At 32.3% G+C, this 18,488-nt stretch overlaps 1 protein-coding gene across 5 annotated transcripts in view; it reads left to right on the top strand.

Annotated features, from left to right (window-relative positions):
- Window positions 1-16,735, top strand: part of MIB1 (mindbomb E3 ubiquitin protein ligase 1) — a 114,924-nt gene extending 98,189 nt beyond the window's left edge. For 4 of the 5 annotated variants that reach the window (XM_023530819.1, XM_023530820.1, XM_023530821.1 and 1 more), the window contains 5 exons: window positions 572-764; window positions 4,148-4,226; window positions 5,533-5,646; window positions 6,882-6,982; window positions 10,225-16,735. In XM_023530819.1, coding sequence (XP_023386587.1) covers window positions 572-764; window positions 4,148-4,226; window positions 5,533-5,646; window positions 6,882-6,982; window positions 10,225-10,365 — 628 coding nt within the window. In that variant the 3' untranslated portion in view covers window positions 10,366-16,735. Of the gene's footprint in view, window positions 1-571; window positions 765-4,147; window positions 4,227-5,532; window positions 5,647-6,881; window positions 7,003-10,224 lie in introns of all 5 variants that reach the window. The other variant, XM_023530818.1, reaches the window with a different exon arrangement.
- The last annotated feature ends 1,753 nt before the right edge of the window (window positions 16,736-18,488 follow it).

Below are 18,488 nucleotides of genomic sequence, written 5' to 3'. Positions count from 1 at the left end.
TATGTATTTCTGTGTCTTGTATCTATATATTTATTAGATGTATTCTGTCTTTCTGGAATAGAATTTTATGCTCCTCAAGGATAGACTTAAAGAAATATCAGAACAGCAGCTGCAGTGACATATTTTCAAAGTGCCTTGTCAGTTGTGCACTCCAATGATGCTTCCTCCTATCTGTAGTTAGGGTAACTAACATGGGCTCTAGTTAGGATGTTTTTATTCCTATGCCTTCCTCAGCCAGTTCTTTATAGATAAAACAGGTTCTGAGTGAAACTGTGTTTATGTTTAAATTTTTAACTGGTGGTTTTGATTTCTTTGTTAGAAGATTCACCCTTTTCCATTGGGTGAGGATTTAATTTGTAATTTGAATAGTACTAGAAATACGTAAAGATGAAGAGATGTATATAAGTAGAAAAATACAATGTTTAATATATGGATGTTAAAACAATTTTTAACATAATTAAAACTGATTTTACATATGTTAATGATCTAAATGTTTTAAAAACATTTTAATTAATGAATTTTTAATATAAATATTCTGATAGGCTTGATTAGAAATATGTTCTTTTATTAGTGGTCAAGTGGGTTCTCGAAGTCCTTCTATGATTAGTAATGATTCTGAAACGTTAGAAGAGTGTATGGTGTGCTCAGATATGAAGAGAGACACTCTTTTTGGCCCATGTGGACATATTGCTACCTGTTCTTTATGTTCTCCACGAGTCAAGAAATGCCTCATCTGTAAAGAACAAGTTCAATCCAGAACAAAGGTAACATGTTTTTAGTATATAGTATTTTATCATTTTATGTAGTTTTTTGAAACTACAGTTAATGATAAGTAAGATTATATGATGCCAGGTGTCTGTTTAATTTTGTTCTTCCTGAGACTGATCTAAATATAGTAATATATAATTTATATATTTATCAAGAAGCCATTTAGGAGTTTCCTTCTTTATATGTAAACTACAGTAGTTAAGAATAAAAGTAACAACCTATTTCACTTTCACAGTCCGTTATAACCCAAAGATGTATTTAATTCTACTTTGTATTGTAGTTACTTGCATATTGCATCTTTTTTGAGAGTATAGACTGTTTTGTATTGTATTCATATTTGTAAAATTTCAGTCAATTTTTTTTTTTGTAGAATGTCACACGTTCTGGATTTATTTTATTTTGTTATTATTTTTTTATCATGGCATGGTTTGTTTCTCTATCCTCTGTGTTTCTTGTAAACTGGAAAATAGATCTAATGGCTTGATTAAATGTCAGCTTAAACATTTTGGCAAGAAAACTTCACAGACTCATTTAGTATTGAATCCTGCTGCTAGGAGGCACAAATAAAGTTTGATCATCCTGTAATTTGTGATGGCCAAATTCTGTATCCTCTCTGAAGTTTTTATTTTGTCTGACTCTTTTTGCTTTTTGAGAAGTATTATTCTTTTCTGGGTTTCAGATTTCATTCTTTTTTCATGTAATTTCGTGCTTTATCGTAACAATACCATCTTACTCATTTTGGTTTACTAAAATAATTGATTTTCTTTTTTAGTTTTTCTTAGTGTGTGTGTGTGTGTGTGTGTGAGAGAGAGAGTGTGTATAAAGTGAGATTTAAGTCTTTGACAAATGATTTCTTTCAAGACGAGTGGCTTAAACCAAAAGATATGTTGGTTTTCTTTGCTTTCATTTATGAAGTTTATACATTTTCCATTCTATTCTTTTTATTTTTATTTTTCTCTTGATGTTTTTTTTTTTTTTTAATTAAGAAAGAAACTCACATACTTCTCATGATAAATTAGCTGGCAGAGACTTAAAAGGTGTTATCTTGCCAGTGCTTCTCACATTTTTAATGGAACCTTCTAAGACCAGCTGTTTTTTATGACCCAAATGAATACATGTTTGGTAAAATATTTGGCACAGGAAAAAGTACAAGGAAGCTATTTTTGGAGAGATACTGGAGTATGTATATAGCTGCTTAATCTGTTGGTAAAGGTGAGAAGGATGAACTAACAGCACTTATTGTATGTCAAGCACTACGTTGGCATTTATATGCATTATATCTGTGGTCAACTCTGCTTAATTAATATGGATTATTCTACTTGGTATTTATAATTTGCTTTAGTTACCTGATTACAAAGTAACAGTTTTGGAAAGAATCTGAAAGAACAAAAACGTAAACCATTCTCTTTATTTAAGATTGGTCTGTGTATTCTGCTGTTGTGCTTGAGACTTTTTGTTAGATTAAGCCCTATTTCAACAAACCTTTATTGAGCATTTGTTTCGTAGTCCAGACAGATGTATATAATTTTCTGCTAAAAATTAGTATTCTCTTGGCAAACTGTGAGGTAAGTCAAAAGCTACTCTGCCATGTAGGATATGTAGGTGCTTTAAGACAGATGTAGAGTGAGTTCAGTGCCCCAGGTTCTCCAAAGCAGGGTTTCATATATGGAGTAGCCCTTACTGTCTTCTAGTCCAACTTTAATATTTACAGTTGAAAAACTGAAGCTCAAAGGATACTAACAGATGGATCTTAATGCAGTAGTCTTGATTCTTAAGTCTCTGTTCTTTCCACTGTGTTATGATATACAGACAAAATAAAAAAAACAAAGTCTACCAAGGAGGGTTGTCAGAACAGGGAGGTAGAGGAAAGGAATATGCTGTCATTTCTTTTTAGACCAGTTCTGAATTCTGAAAATTAGTAAGCTTTCAATTTGATTTTTAAATAATGGAGTTTTCAAACCTGTAGAAAAGGACAAAAACTAACATACCCACCAAACAGATTTGCCAGGTTGGTTGCAGAGCCTTTGAAGATAAAGAAATAGTGACCCCAAGTGGTTAAAGGATAATGAACATCTTCACTGAAGATGAAACAGATGATAAAACTAGTATTTGGAGAGAGGAAGAATAAACAAGCTTAATCTCTTTTGCAATTATAGAAATATGAATTATAAAATTATGACTTGTTATTAACCATTCTTGTCAAATTAGCAAAAGTAAATTGAAAAAATTTTTATCCCAGAAAGTGGAAAGTGTACATTCTCTTAACACTACTGGAGGCTAAGTAAATGGGTTCATGTATTTGAGAGACCATCCTGATAATATATATACACAAACCTTTAAAATAAACATGCTTTGATATAGTAATTCCACTCTTGGGAATGTAACCTGAGGAAAAATTCCGGAAGGGGGAAAAAGTTATGGTTATAAAGTTTTCTTCTCTTTTAATAATAGGTGAATTGTTAAGTAAATGATTATTAGATCAATTTTCTAGATTATTTAAAACATTATAAGCAATTCAGGTACATAGATGATTGCACTGGGAACCATTTTAAAAACCAGCACATTATTATATAGAGAGGAGAAGAGAATTATCATGTTTTGAGCACCAGTTTTATATTAGACATTGAACTAAGCACTTTACACATATTTACTCTTTTTTTATTGTTACATTTAATCTTTGACCAGTACTTAGCACTGTAGTTCTAATATATTTATAGGAAAATATTCTTTACATACAAATGGCTAGATTAGTCAGAGTTTCACCTCCCTACCATCATTGCTCTCAAGACTTTTGTCTATCTCTCTAGTTGCTAACATTTGGGAATTTCATTTCTTTTTTTCATCCAGATCGTACTTACTTTTCTGTTGAGTTTACTAGACAACCAGCTAGATAGTTGACTAACACATCTTTGAAACTTAGCCATAGTCCTCAGCCCTAGCCTTTATGAGAGAAGAAAACCTTTGTTGGGAGTTATGAAAACTGTGCTTACCTGACGCTATGGATCCTTTAGCTACCCATTTCCAGAGTCTTCCTGTTCTGTTCCCCATGTTGCAATTCTGGTGGTATACTGCTTAGTGTTTGCAGTTTGGGGGCTCCATTGTTATATTAAAGGTAAGTATTTCTTTCACTGTAATCTGACCTTGAATAGGCCTAAAGCCTATATGTATAATCCTAGAGTTGGAAAGATCACCCCTGGTCTTAGTCTTTTAAGCTATGGGAGACTGAAATTTGTTCTTCCAACTGGTTTGAATCACTTACCAAAGTCAAAGTCAGAAACTTAGCAAGTATGTTAGATTGCTTCTATACAAAAGACACTGTTTGAGTTACTAGTTTTCTCTGTAGATGTTCATGCTTGTGCTATAACCTCTGTTTTTGTAGATTGAAGAATGTGTGGTATGCTCTGACAAGAAAGCAGCTGTTCTTTTTCAACCATGTGGACACATGTGTGCTTGTGAGAGTAAGTAACCCATAAAAAACTTCCTCAGTATTATTATAAAAATAGAAAGCAAAACAAATTATATCTTTGAATTTTTTTTTTGATAATTCATGAGCAAAAAAGTTGGTAGGCCTCTAGTACTTCCATTTCTTTCTCTATACTAGAATGTCACCTATTTTCATTCTTCCTCCTGAGCCTTAGAGAAGATTGAATATGCTGTGTTTCACTATATGGAATTTTGATTTCATTTGTATTAGCATAAAATGATCTCACACAATAGAAATTTATTTCTAAAAATGAATGTTGAAACGTTTAGTCTAACCCTTTTTCACATGTAAAATTGGCACATCTTCATTTATCATCACCTTCACATTGCCTCTCATGCATATTTTCCCCACTAGTGAACCACCCACAGCATCCATTCAAGGCTATAATTTCTGGTTGCTTTAAGCATTCTTAACCTCTATGTCAAGAGAACTTACAGAAATCTTTTCTTTGTGAAGATAATATTAAAGTTGAAGAAACATTTTTAACTTTGCTTTTATATATTTCACTTGTTCTTTCCAAGCTCATAAACACTCTTCAATATTAATATTCTCCTCTTCCTTTTGTTTTTTACATGTGTCAAGGAAGGATTTTAAACATGTTTAATAACTTATACCTTATGTAAATGGGTCCAAGGTAAAAAATGGCATTTCCTATTATAAAATAGTTCAGTCAGTAGGCATTGATTTTTAATGTATCTAGCTAACATATTATACAAATTGTATGATAGATTAATCTCATTGGCATAGATTTGCTTTAGCCTTGTTTGTTTGTTTTTTACTCTGATAGACATCTCCTAAACTAAAGAAAGGATCCAGGTTTTCTACTGTAACATCTGCCATGAGTAATTGTCTCTGTTTACCAGAGACTAGTATAATGGCTATTGTCAACTGTCAGAGTGCATGTAGAAAGAGAGTTCTGTCTTAAGTTAAAAGAACTCAGGTTATTTAAGTTGCCATAGTGTAGGGGTTAGCAAAGTTTTTCTGTAAAGGGTCATATAAATACTTTTGGTTTTGTGGGCCACATGGTTTGCATAGTAACTAAATTCCAACTATTTAACCCTGCAGTTTTAGTGTCAAAACAACCATACACAATATGTAAATGACTGGGTGGGACTGTTTTCCATAAAAACTTAATTTACAAAGATAGGCAACTGATTGGGTTTGGCAAGCAGGCTGTAGTTTATCTCAGTGTTAAATTTAAGTTTTAAGAATGAGAAGAGAAAGGCAACCCTCTTCTTTATGTTCTCTTTTGTAAGAAGTCTCCTGTTGTTATTTTCCAGACTGTGCTAGCCTGATGAAAAAATGTGTGCAGTGTCGGGCAGTAGTTGAACGAAGAGTGCCTTTCATTATGTGTTGTGGAGGGAAGAGTTCAGAAGATTCCACTGATGATATCTGTAAGTGGATTTTCTTAAGCATTAGCCTTCTGGTTGGGACTTTCCTGAACTTCTCACATATAGTACACTGTGACCTTGTAAAAAACATAAGGTATATGACCTGAATTTATAGAGGAACACATATGGTTTTGCTCTTGTTACATTACAAGAAACCTGAAATACTTTTCTAGTTTGTGATATAATTATAGAACTTTAAACATTAGTCTGTTAAGAAACCTCAACCTGTGACATAAAGCATATTATTGGATTCTTGCTTAAAGAAAATTTGCTATCTCTTTTGAAGTTAAAGTTTAGTGTATGTTGTGTATCTTGAGGGAACATCATATTACAAAATATTTTTTCAGTTCACACAAGTATTAACCTCATTCTTTTATCTAGCAGGTTTACCTAGTGCAGTTGAGTATTTTATGAAATGGTAAGTTGGGACAGAGTAACTAGATAAACTGAACAAGTGGAAAGATGAAAAGTTAATTATTCACTTACCATCTTTTCAATGGTACAGCTTTGTAAAAATATTTTTCATCTTTGCACTAGATATAAGCTGGATGGTGTCTTTGATTTTTTTGTTCTGTATATAGATGCAGCTACTCCTACCCAGGGATTTTTGTCTTTATCACCCATAGAGCAAAATGAAAATTCCAGAGAAAGATTGAGTAAAAGACCAATAATCTAGAGAGTAGGAAAAATGAAATAAAAATTTCTCTTTGTTTAGCAGACCACTGATCATGGCCTTTCTTTCATGGAGTTCCTCATCTTAGATCAGTAATAGCAAGGAGAGTTGGGAATAAAGGAAGGAGGCTAGGTTTTTGTTTGTTCTCATAAATATCATCTAAGAGACTTTCGGTTAAGTATTGCTGCCAAACTGGCTAAGATGTTATGCTGCTTACCTTCTTGGGTTCGTACAGTGCAGGAACAGAAAAAACAAGCATAAAATGTATTTGTGAGCTTGTCAAAGAAGCAAGTAGAGCCTTGGAAAACCCAAAAGTCTGTATGTAGATTATTGTTTAGCACTGTTAAATATAATTAAAAATTAATATGTAAACATTTCTTTTCGAAGATTATAAATGAAAGAGTATGACATGAATGTCACTACTGTATCTGTTGTCCACATGTAAAAACAAAATTTTAAAGAAGATTCTAATAATAGTCTTATTTTTAACAGAACAGTATTAACTTTAGAAATAAAAAATCATTGTCAAAAGTCATAACATTAAAATTTTTAATCTGTATTATAGCAAGTGGAAATATCCCAGTGTTACAAAAAGACAAGGATAATACCAATGTCAACGCAGACGTGCAGAAGTTGCAGCAGCAGCTACAGGACATTAAAGAGCAGGTGATGATGATTTCTTCATGGTAAACAGTGATTCTAAGTGGCATATCTTTTTTTTTTTCTATAAAATTACTAGTATTTTCTTTAGTGAGCGCAGTTCATATTAGTACATCATGTATAGCATTTGAATAGTTGCAATAGGTAAAATCTGATTTAAAGATTTACTCAGGCACTTTCTAAAATAAGTAACAGACAAGTGACCAATAATAGGAAAAAATGCTCAAGCACATTAATAATCAGGAAATGAAAATTAAAACCATTATGAGGTATCTTTTGCCACCTACCAGACTGAGGGAAAAACTCAGTGTTAAAAACTGTCAATATCTAGTGTTCAGGCAGAATATATAACAGCCATCACTCATAATGCTGGAGGGAATATACATTAGTAAAAGTACTTTGGAAAAATTTGCCATTATCTATTAAAACTAAATGAAATATTGTTTGAAGATGCAAACTTGGGGGAAAAAATCATACAGATGGTGTTTAAAATTAAAGATAATGGTTTTATTGGCTGAGATGGCTGGGAGGGGACATAAGGGAATTTTCTAGAGTACTGATATTCCATTTCTTAAGTATTAAGTTCATGCGTTTGATCAGTTTGTAAACTTTTAAACTGTACACTTATGATTTGTGCAGTTTTCTGTATAGATGTGATACTTCAGAAAAGTACACACACACATGCACACAAAAGGGAACGATAAATGAAAAATTCAGAATAGTGATTATCATTGAGAGGTGGGTGGGTGGAAAGGACTGGAGAGGACATACAGAGGGGCTTTAAAGGAAAGGGCAGTATCCATGCTTTAAACTGGGTGGTGGTCATAGTCTTCATATTTTATACACACCAACAGAAGTGCTCTTATATCTACTCAATGTTTAATAAAAGCAACAATGAAATAAAGAAAAAATTAGCTAAAATTTGTAGATATATGTTAAGAAAGTCTTTTTTTTCCCTAACCTTACCATTCATTGGACCCAACATTAAATCTGATTTAATTCAAAGGATTGAGCTGCAAAGAGTGTTATTTCTTTAGTTTGGCAGTCACATCAGTGTCACCACACAGTTGTCAGAGTCGTCACTCTTGTGTTTTCTATAAGAAAGTAGCATAGTCAGTAGATAGTGACCCGGGATAACTAATGACCTTGTGATAACTAATTTAGTATAAATGTATATATTTATTAGGAATTTAAACATGCATCTGAAAAGGTGAAAACCCTATGATTGGGCCAGTTTTTCTTCTGAAATCCAGCACCTAGTCATACTTATTATTTAGTGAATAAGTAAAGTTAAATATAGATTTACAAGTTCTTAATGCAGGAATATGAAAATAGGAACATATTTCACTCTAAAATAAAACGTTTTTTAAAATTTGAAGCTTTGTAGAATCTCAGTTCCTTTTTTATAAAACACTAATAGAAAGTTAAAACTGATTTTTGAACACATCTGTGAAAAGCATTTTATCTCTTAATTGTGAATTAAAATTGTTTTTATAATGAATAATGATACTCTATTATGGATCCTAAAAGAATAATTCAGCTCTACCTTTATCCAGAGTTTACCATTCACAGAAGTTTCTTCTTCCTTAAATAATCTTCATTACCAATAGTTTTCACTAAAGTATTTGAACACTTAAAATTTATTTTCTGAGGAATGATGGGATTTCCTGCAGGGACCCCTTCAAGGTTACCAAGAGAAAGCATCTGAATAACTCTCTTTTTAAAATTTTAAATCTCTAATTTTTCTATTATCCCAATGTCTCTTTAATAGACAAAAATTAATTTCATATGCTCTTATGGATGTATTAACTTAAAGTAACTTAACCCAGGCTGCACATATGTATTTACTTTTGAAAATAAGAGTGATTAATTATCTACATAGAACTATTGAAAATTTAATGGGAAGGAAACTTTTAATGACACTAAAAAGCTGGTTTGGCTTTTTAAAATAAAAAAAATATGATTTTCTACAGCTTTGCTTCTTAAAACTTGATAGATAAATGTGAAAAATTACTTGGGAAGAGTGGGGTTAACAAGTTAGACTACAATTCCAACCCTTCCCTTCCCTGCACAGTGATTTCTGGTATTGTCAAAATTGGTAACTACATTTTCATGTATAGGCTTTTGGTCTAGTTCATTGAAATAGATATTCTTGTTTAACTATTTCATGTCTGTGTTACTTGGGGAAAGTATACTTCAGAATGAAATATTATATGTTAAGGTAGAATATGTTTTTTACAAAAATAAAATGTTTTGTGAATAAATATGTGATATCCTAGAATGTACCTGTCATACTTATTATTTTTAAATTAAGTTTATTGGGGGTAACTTTGGTTAATACAATTATATGATTTTCAGGTGTACATTATAATTTGACATCTGTATATTCTATTGTGTGTTTACCACCCAAAGTCCAGTTTGCTTCAGATAGCAAATATTTGATCCCCTTTACCCACTTCACCCTCCCCCTATCCCCCTATATTTGACCCCCTTTAACTGTCTACCTACCCCTTCCTCCTCCACCAGCTACCCTCTGGTAACCACTAATCTGTAGTCCATGTGCATGAATCTCTGTTCGAAGTTACATTTATTAATACATAACAAAGGTGAATTGTTTTTAATTAAGGGATCTACATGGATAGTAATGGAGTACAGCATAATGTTTCAAAGCAAGAGCTCTGGGCTGCGTGGCCCGAGTTCACAGTATGGCTTACCTTGGGGAAGTTTTTAGCTCCGCTAAGCCTTAGTTTCCTCTTTTTTTAAAGTGGGAGTGATAATAGGACTGAGATTGTATCTCACACAGCATAGTGCTTGGCATGTGTTCTTAGCGATACCTCTATATTGCTCCTCTCTCTCCCAGTAGGCCTATTATATTTTGTTATTTTCAAGAACAAGAACAGCATAGTACTTAGAGTTGAGGAATCTGAATCAGACCAAATGGGGCTATTCTTACCCATTTTCTATTAGATTTTGGCATTTACATTTTTTGTTTTATTATATAGTATTTATTTTATGTTGTATTTGTTTTATATAGTGCCTTTTATACTATTCTGACAGTACAACCAATATTTCTATTATAAAATAGAGATGACATTTTAACTACTTAAAAATTAAATAAAAATTTTTTAAGCAATAAAAGATTATTCGACTAAAACAAAAGACAATGATGTTATAGAGCTGTCACATGTTACACTTTCAAAATATAAAATGTCTTAGCATTTATTACTTTATTTGTTATCTCACTGCAGACAATGTGCCCTGTGTGTTTGGATCGCCTGAAGAATATGATTTTCCTCTGTGGCCATGGAACGTGCCAGCTCTGTGGAGACCGAATGAGTGAATGTCCTATTTGTCGCAAGGCTATTGAACGAAGGATTCTTTTGTATTAACAAGAACTCAGTGTGTTTTGTTAGCTAAGGTATTTGGTCATGAGATCTTAGTAAGCTTTTAAGCTAGTTGGGGGTTCTAATGAATTAATTTTAATATCATAGTTTCTTTACTAGAGTATAATTAGACTGTAAATGTACCAGAACAAAAAACTCTACAAAATAGTGCTTGAAAGTTGTGGGGGTTTGTTTTCCTTCTTTTTCTTTCAGTTTTAATTTGAAACATCAACTCTGTGCAATTCATAGATAATTTACTTTTGGCTTCTCTGGGGAAAATCCTTTAAAGATCTGTTATTTTTGTTTTTATTGCATTTTCTCTTGATGGCTTATACATTTGTTAGACCTCAGAAAGTACACTTCCTTATGATCTGCTCTCTTTCAGTTTATCATGATTTTATACAGTGACTTGACACAGGTACTCAGTTCATGCATCAGATGAAAGGGGCAAGTCAAACCATTATGTTACATATATTAAGGGAATATTAAGAGAGAATTCTCTTTTTAGGTGAACATAAAGTTATAGAAATGGTTGTTTCTGGATTCTTACAGTAAATGGAAGCATAGTATGAGAGAATAATGACTTTGCATTTAGCTTATTTTCTAGATTTAAAAGGAAAAGGAAACTTGAATCCAATTGCCAGTTTCAAAATGACTGATAAGAAAAGGAAAAATAATTAATCATAGTGGGGAACTGAAGGGAGGGAAATTATTCAATAAAAGAGTACCTATTAATTGACTGTTGACAGTTACCTTCCTTATATTAATTTATACACTGTTTTCAGCCAGCCTTAAAAAAATTTTTGTAAAAAGTATGTGTCAGTTTTCTATGTGGTTACTTATCCAGGCTTGATCTGCCTAGTGAAATGATAGTCCCCTCATCGGCCTCTGAGTTTATCATTTTAGCTTTTCTAATATACTGAACAGTAGTACTTCAGTGATCTGAGAAGGATAATGCAGTGTCCAAAGGCAGCAATCCTTTCTTCTACATATCTATTAATTCTAACAGTGTTACTGATTTTACCTTCATCGTAGGCCTTGCTTCCATTCTCTCTCAGTAAGGCTTACTATAAAGAAAACAGTCTCTCTTTATACCTACAGATGAGGATATTATTAAACCGCCAACGATATTCAAGACATAGTAAATAACCTAATAATAAATACTTATTTTAGAAAGAGTGACTAGGACATTTACAAGAAATATGTCTAATTACATGTAGACTTTTTCCCCCTGAAACTTTGACTTTAGAGCATCTAATCATTTTCTCTCTCTGCATGAGTAATCTTACAATATTTAGGATGAATACACATAAATAGGTGTTTTGGGGTTCATTGCTGCTAGATCATAAAAATATCAGCTGTTTACAATACTGTGTATAAGCTTACTCCTAAGGGTCATTATCTTTTTTGTAGTTTTTTTCCTTCTTTGAATCTAATTCCTATGTCAGTTTTTCTGCTACAATGATTAGCCTTGAAAGTACACAGTCTCTAGCCCTCAGTATCTGATTTCTGGCTGTTAAATGACTATTGCCTTTGCAAGTCCTGGTGAAAATGGAGAGCTTTGCTGGCCGATTTTGTAGTCTTGATAATTCCGTATCTGTGCTTAGCTGAGTAACTTAACATTTAGAACAGTAAAATTTTTATAAATTTACATTTGAAAATTTATATTGACTACTCAGTTATCTAATAACGGGCCACTGAGACTTCTTTAAGCCATAATTTGAAGCTATAAAAAGATAGGACATCTGACTAAAGATGTTCACATAAAGAGACAAATAGACTGTTTTCTTTCAGGTTTGAAAATGGCAAAAGTCAGAATTTTCCTTTTCTTCCATGCCATAGGCCACCCACCCATCTCTTTTCCAGTAGATCAGCTGGTAAAGAGGGAGCACCTGGCTGACTCATGCATAGTTAGGCCAACCGGAGAATTGTATGTTTAGTTTAGCTGGCCAAATTATGGTCTAGAGCTCTACTTTACTTAAATCCTTTTTATTTATCTTCTGAGCTGCAGTGCTAAAACTTATATTCCTAAAAGGCAATTTCATCTTCCAGTCTAGTTTATTTCTACCATGTTAAAAAAATATAATAACTTATAAACTTTTACAAAAGTCATAAAGTAACTATATAGTGTTATGTACTTGTGGATTTTCTGTATTTGTACCACTTCGAAATTTAATGAATAGAAAATCTTTCTCTATTCGTGTTTTCAAGCACCTAAAAATTATTTTAAATTTATTTTGGGATTGTGAGGGAGAATAAGATTAAGAACTTAATATTTTAAGTGACTTTCCTCTAACTCTGTGAAATTGCTACCTCTTATTATATATGTCTCTCAGCAGTACTTTCCCAATTAGGTATTTTTCCTACTCATTGTCATCTCTTTATCTTGTGCCTGAAAGAGTTTTTACTTTTCCTAAAATCATTACAAAAACCCCCCCAAAACTGACATGCATTCATTCAAAAACGTATTTATTGGACTTCAGGGACTAGATAACACAATATTAAAAAAAAACTGGTCAACATCTTAGCACATGCAGAATTTATCATGCAGCCATTATGTATTTGAAGTAATATGATATAGATGAAGAGAAGAGATTCAAAAATAGTGATAGCATTTCTTCCTAATGTTTCAGAAGAGTTGTCATTAAGTAGTATTTGGACTCTCTCTTTCTACCCCCTCAGTCCTATCACATTGTCTCCTTTATTCTTCTAAGATTGTCAGCTTTGTTACCCAAAACATATACACAACTTAATAGTTGGTGCTATTCTAATTGTTTTTCTTCATATAACTTAACATTCTTACTGATACTTATACTATATACATAATTAATTTTGTTGGGAGCAAGAAGGTTTTTCAAGAGAAGATCTTTTTGTATTAGTATAGGGATAATAGACAAGTGTTTAGTGTAGCTGGCTGAATTATGCTTGGTTATTTGTTATTTTAAACATTGCAAATTGACTAGCTAGCTACTGAGGCATACAATTAATTGATAATGTTGAAAATACTTAGATTTATATCTTTGATGGCTTTAGCCTGTAAAACCGTTTTAGCATATTGAAATGCATGCTGCTTAAGATTTGCTCAATTCAGATTTCAAAGCTTACTTCATTTTTACATGGTAAATATATACTGTCTATGTATGTATTGCCCAGTTGCTGATCTATTTTATGAATTTTGGACTAGGAATTAGTTAAACTTATGAATAGAAGAATTAGTGATGGGGTTGGATAAGGGAGGACAGCTGGGGTTGCAGCAAGTAAGAAAGAAAAGTCATTGAATTTAGAAGAAAAAAGGAAGATCTTGTAGATTTAATTAAATCAGGAAGTAGAGTATATTTGAATAATAAAAAGAGTCTTTCAGCCAGTTTTCAGTGGAGATTGACAATTGCTTTGTAAATTATAGGCTTTAATGCAGCTCGCTTTTTAAAAAAAATTCAAAAGGAAGAACTCATATTCTTGGAGTGTCTAAAATATTTTATAGTTATAATTTGTGTAAAAATTGAATTTTAGAATAGAATTTTTTTTTATTGTGGTAAAAACACATAACATGAAATCCACCATCCTAACCATTTTTAAATGTACAGTACAGTTCAGTAGTGTTGGATAAATTCATATTGTTGTGAAACAGATCACATCTTGAAAAATTGAAACTCTACCCATTAAACAACAAATTTCTTCTGCTCCCCCCTCCCAGTGGAATAGAATTTTGATTAAATATAAAAAGAAACACCTGAATTATCTTAATAGTTTGTGTTTGCAAGATAAAGTCATGATAAACATCAAGTTCCTAAAATTTGAGGGATGACAGAATTTCTTCTCTTCCACTTATCATCAGTCATAACTGACTAGATTTTAAATGTCTGTTAATTGGAAGGGTTTGTAATTTGATTTTGTTTTGAACCAGAGGGAAAAAACACATTTTAAATGGTAGAATTAGGTTAGCTTTGAATTTGTACTAAATTGGGAAGGTAAAAGATTTCCACAAATTATGTGTGCCTTGTTGAAAATGTCATTTGTCTTTAAGTCTACTTGTAATTGTTTCAAAATACTTTTTCTCTCAAAAAGCAACCTAATTTTTTTGCTTGACTATTATGATAGGAATGCTTACCGATATTACTTGATAATCATATATAGCCTTGGAACTTTAACATATATATATATATATATATATATAACTATAACAGTATTAATAATTACAGTTGTACTTCTTTAAAACATTAAATTTGAGGAAAAACTTCAGTGCTGTCTCATGTGTACATTGCTTTGCTACAGTGAAGGGGAAAATCCTTTAAGATTCAATTTACTGATAAATGGTTAGCAGGTGTAACTAGAGTATAAAAATATGAACTAGATAATGGGGCTGATGAATTAAAATTGTGAGTTGCTACATTGGCATTTTCTACCTCTTTTTCTGTCAGAGTATTACTTTCCCAGCATTTATTCATATTTGTGACTAAGGAGGAGATGGAAACCCAAGGTTAAAATTAAAATTTTTATTTTGAGGATTTAAGCAGTAGGCATAGGAAAGGTGACTTGCCACATCAATTTGGTGCCTAAATCCATAACTACAAGTTATAATTGACATGTATAAAATGTGTAAGAAAGATAATATTTCTGAATATTTTACTTTTCCTCTACAGTCTATTTGATTTTGTTTCATAAACAGGACTTCGTTCCTCCATAAAGCAAAATGGTCTTGTAATTTTCTATAAAATAAATATGCCATTTTGTCTGAAATCTGTACTTTCAGGAAGCTATCGAAAGTTCTGACTCAGGGCTTTTTAACAGTTTAAGCAATTGTTAATTATATTTTGGGAAATCCATCTACATAATTCTTCAGTGCCTTGAAAGAATTATTAACTTGGCAACACTTATTAAAACTTTATAGAAGGCATCCTTTGGTGTGGTGTGTCATCATACACACGTTTATAAGTTGTATTGCTTAGCTTGTGTACTGTATGTGTGCTGAGTTTGGGTAATTCTTTAAAGGAAGTTTTCTAGATTTGTACTTGATAGTTATTTTTTTTTTTTTTAAACATGATTATTTATGGCCATGACACTGTTACCAGAAAAGTAATTCGATGTTAAATCATTATGCAAAGTCATGTATAAGTAGCATCAGGGAAGAGGAGATAGGGCTCAGATTGCTATTTTATATGAAAGGATGATATGTTTGGTAAACACAGATGGTCTTCCCCTCAAATGAAAAGAGACATTTTGTTCAAGTGACTTGGTTTAAAAGAAAATTTTTTCGGGGGAATCATGAATTGCATGTCATTCTTATGCTAGTCTTACTTAGATCGAATCCACAAAATTATTTTTGTTAAGTTCAGTATGCTTGTGTCATTCTAAACACAGTATATTCAATGATATAAAGCATTTTGACTCAGCAGTGTTTTGCTTTGTATTTTTTCCAGTGGTTTTTAGCTTTCACTTGATTGAAATTAGAGTCTTATTTGTGAATATAGTTTATATATGGCAAATGATTTTTGCATATTAGCTTTTGTTTTTAAAAATGCTTAGCAAGAGCTAAGCTTTTAAAAATAAATGCAAACATTTACCATTAATAAAACCTGTGATGTAATATCATTATATAATGCTTTCCTCTGATCTTTTGCAACTATTCTTTATAGGAATATACATGAATTTTGATTCTTAAAGCATTTGAAAACCAGTACATCAAATCTTTTATTATTAGGAAGGAAATTATATCTCTGAGAAACAAGGGCATACATCTCCAACTCAACATGACATAGGTATCTACATCTAGAAGGCTCTCATTACAATTGTTTACATTAAGGTACCTCTATCTAAAGGGCCAAAGAAGCTTTTCATATTTTAACACCTTCCACTCATTCAGGATTAAGATATATTGTGAAAGTAGTCAGAATAAGATAAATTTGATAGAAAATAAATCAATTAGGAAGATTCGACTTCTTCTATAAAAAGTTTATTCCTCTTTAGAACTCAGATGTAGATTTCATTTTCAAGAGGTAAACATTTTAAAGCAATGATTTATTTGGCTTTGTTAGCATTTTGTGACTAGTAATTGAATGGTTTGGGGGTTATTTTATTTTTCAAGTTAATAGAAATACTTATTTGTGAAGTTACTGGGAGATTGTTTAGGTTTAGTTGAAAAGATCAAGTATGTGTATCTTGGATGTTTAGAAGGAAAACCATATGAAACAAGAATTTTTTAATTGTTTCTTTGAAAAAAGCATCTGTATTTCAACTTCAAAATTGTGAATTTATTTTTGGATAACCTCTGTTTTTGTGTTCTTTTTTTTGTTGCTGTACAAATGGATAATTCATGGCAATAGTTTACTAAATTGAAACTGTATAGGTTTTAAAAATAAAGCCATTTTAGAAAATCTGATTTATATATATTTTTTATCATTTAACAGTTATTCATCCTTCACAGAAGTTAAAATTATTAGTTTTATAGTGTAGCATTTCACAAACTTACTGACAGTGAAAACTTTTAAGTGGTGCATTGCAGAGCAATGATAGGCGTTTAACAGCGTATAAGTGCATGGATTAAAGTAGAACATCAAAAATGATCTCTCAGATAAATTCATTGCTGAAGAATGATCATTTAGTTAATAGTTTTTTTTCTTTATAACAAGACCAGTTGATAAATTCATTTTATTTTGGTAAGGACAAGAGATAAACATAATGCAAAAAAAGTATAATACAAGACCAAGAACAGAGACCAATTACAGAGCTGGTGACATATTGATGAGACTGTTAGGCAGTGCTGCCTTTGCACTAATGCTCTAACTCAGCCGTCCCCAACCTTTTTGGCACCAGAGACCAGTGCTCCTATGAGAATCTAATGCCTGATGATCTGAGGCGGTGATGCTAGTGTTGAGGAGCAGCTGCAAATACAGATGAAGCTTCGCTCACCCGCCTCTCACTTCCTCTGTGTGGCCTGGTTTGTATCAGGCCATGAACTGGTACCAACCCATGGCCTGGGGGTTGGGGACCCCTGCTCCAATCAAATGTAATGCGTTCATGCTTTAAGTACCCCTTTGTACCAAGTTCCTGCATTCTTAGATACAGCAACTTTCTGAGAGGCAGATTTTTAAGAAAATAATTCATTATTTCTCATGTTTGAGAGTATTATCCACCCTTCCTCTCTCTCTTCTTTATTTCCACAGAACAATTAGTATCTTGAAGGGAACATCACATAAGATTTGGGAAAAGCTTTCGTAGAAGAAGTTAACCCTGGTTTAATAGGAAAACAGAGAACCAAATCAGAGAGCCTGTGGTTACTGACCATGAACAACCGTACTGAAAGACATTCAGAAAGATTATATGCTCAATATGTATATTTTAGTACAAGAGTATTAGTTTTGTATTGCCGCTGTAACAAATTGACATGAACATAGTGGCTTAAAACAATAGAAATTTATTATCTTACAGTTCTGGAGGTCAGAAGTCTGACGCTCGTCTCCATGTGCTAAAATCAAGATGTTGTTAAGGGCTGTGTTGCTTCCGGATGCTCTTGGAGAGAGTACATTTCTTTGCTCTTTCAGTAGTTTCTAGGGCCCACATTCCTTGGCCTCCTTTCATCCTTACCTCGTTTCCACTTTTATTTTGGGCCCACCTAAATAATCCAGGGTAATCACTTCATTTCAATTTTAGTTGATAATCTTAATTCCACTGGCAGTCTTTAGTCTCTTTTGTTATACCATTTATAACAATGAAATGTAACATGTTCACAGGTTCCAGGTATTAGGACATGACCATCTTTTGGGGTAGGGGCTGTTGTTATTCTGCCCACTACAGTGTGGTTGAGAATTTCGGCCTGCGTTACTAAATATTCTACTTGTAGAGAAAATGTTCTTAACAGTAGATTTAGAGAATGGGTACGATTTTACTGAGAGGTTAATTTAAACCCACCAAGATTAACAGAAGTGGTTTGTAGGCAGTTCCCAGTTTATGCATGTGGGATGAAGCTTGAAATAATTTGCTCAAATTTTGAATGTTTCTAGAGGAAAGTGTTAATGATATCTCTGTTTTATAAAAATGCTGACATATTACATGCTATTAGAAGATACCTGATTCTACATCCTAAGATTCTTATTTCCAGCTTCCTTTAGTGTATTTGAATAGATAGCCAGGCA

Source organism: Pteropus vampyrus, unplaced genomic scaffold, assembly GCF_000151845.1.
Source record: "Pteropus vampyrus isolate Shadow unplaced genomic scaffold, Pvam_2.0 Scaffold55, whole genome shotgun sequence".
NCBI classification, from domain to species: Eukaryota; Metazoa; Chordata; class Mammalia; order Chiroptera; family Pteropodidae; genus Pteropus; species Pteropus vampyrus.
This window is presented reverse-complemented; position numbering and strand designations above follow the sequence as displayed.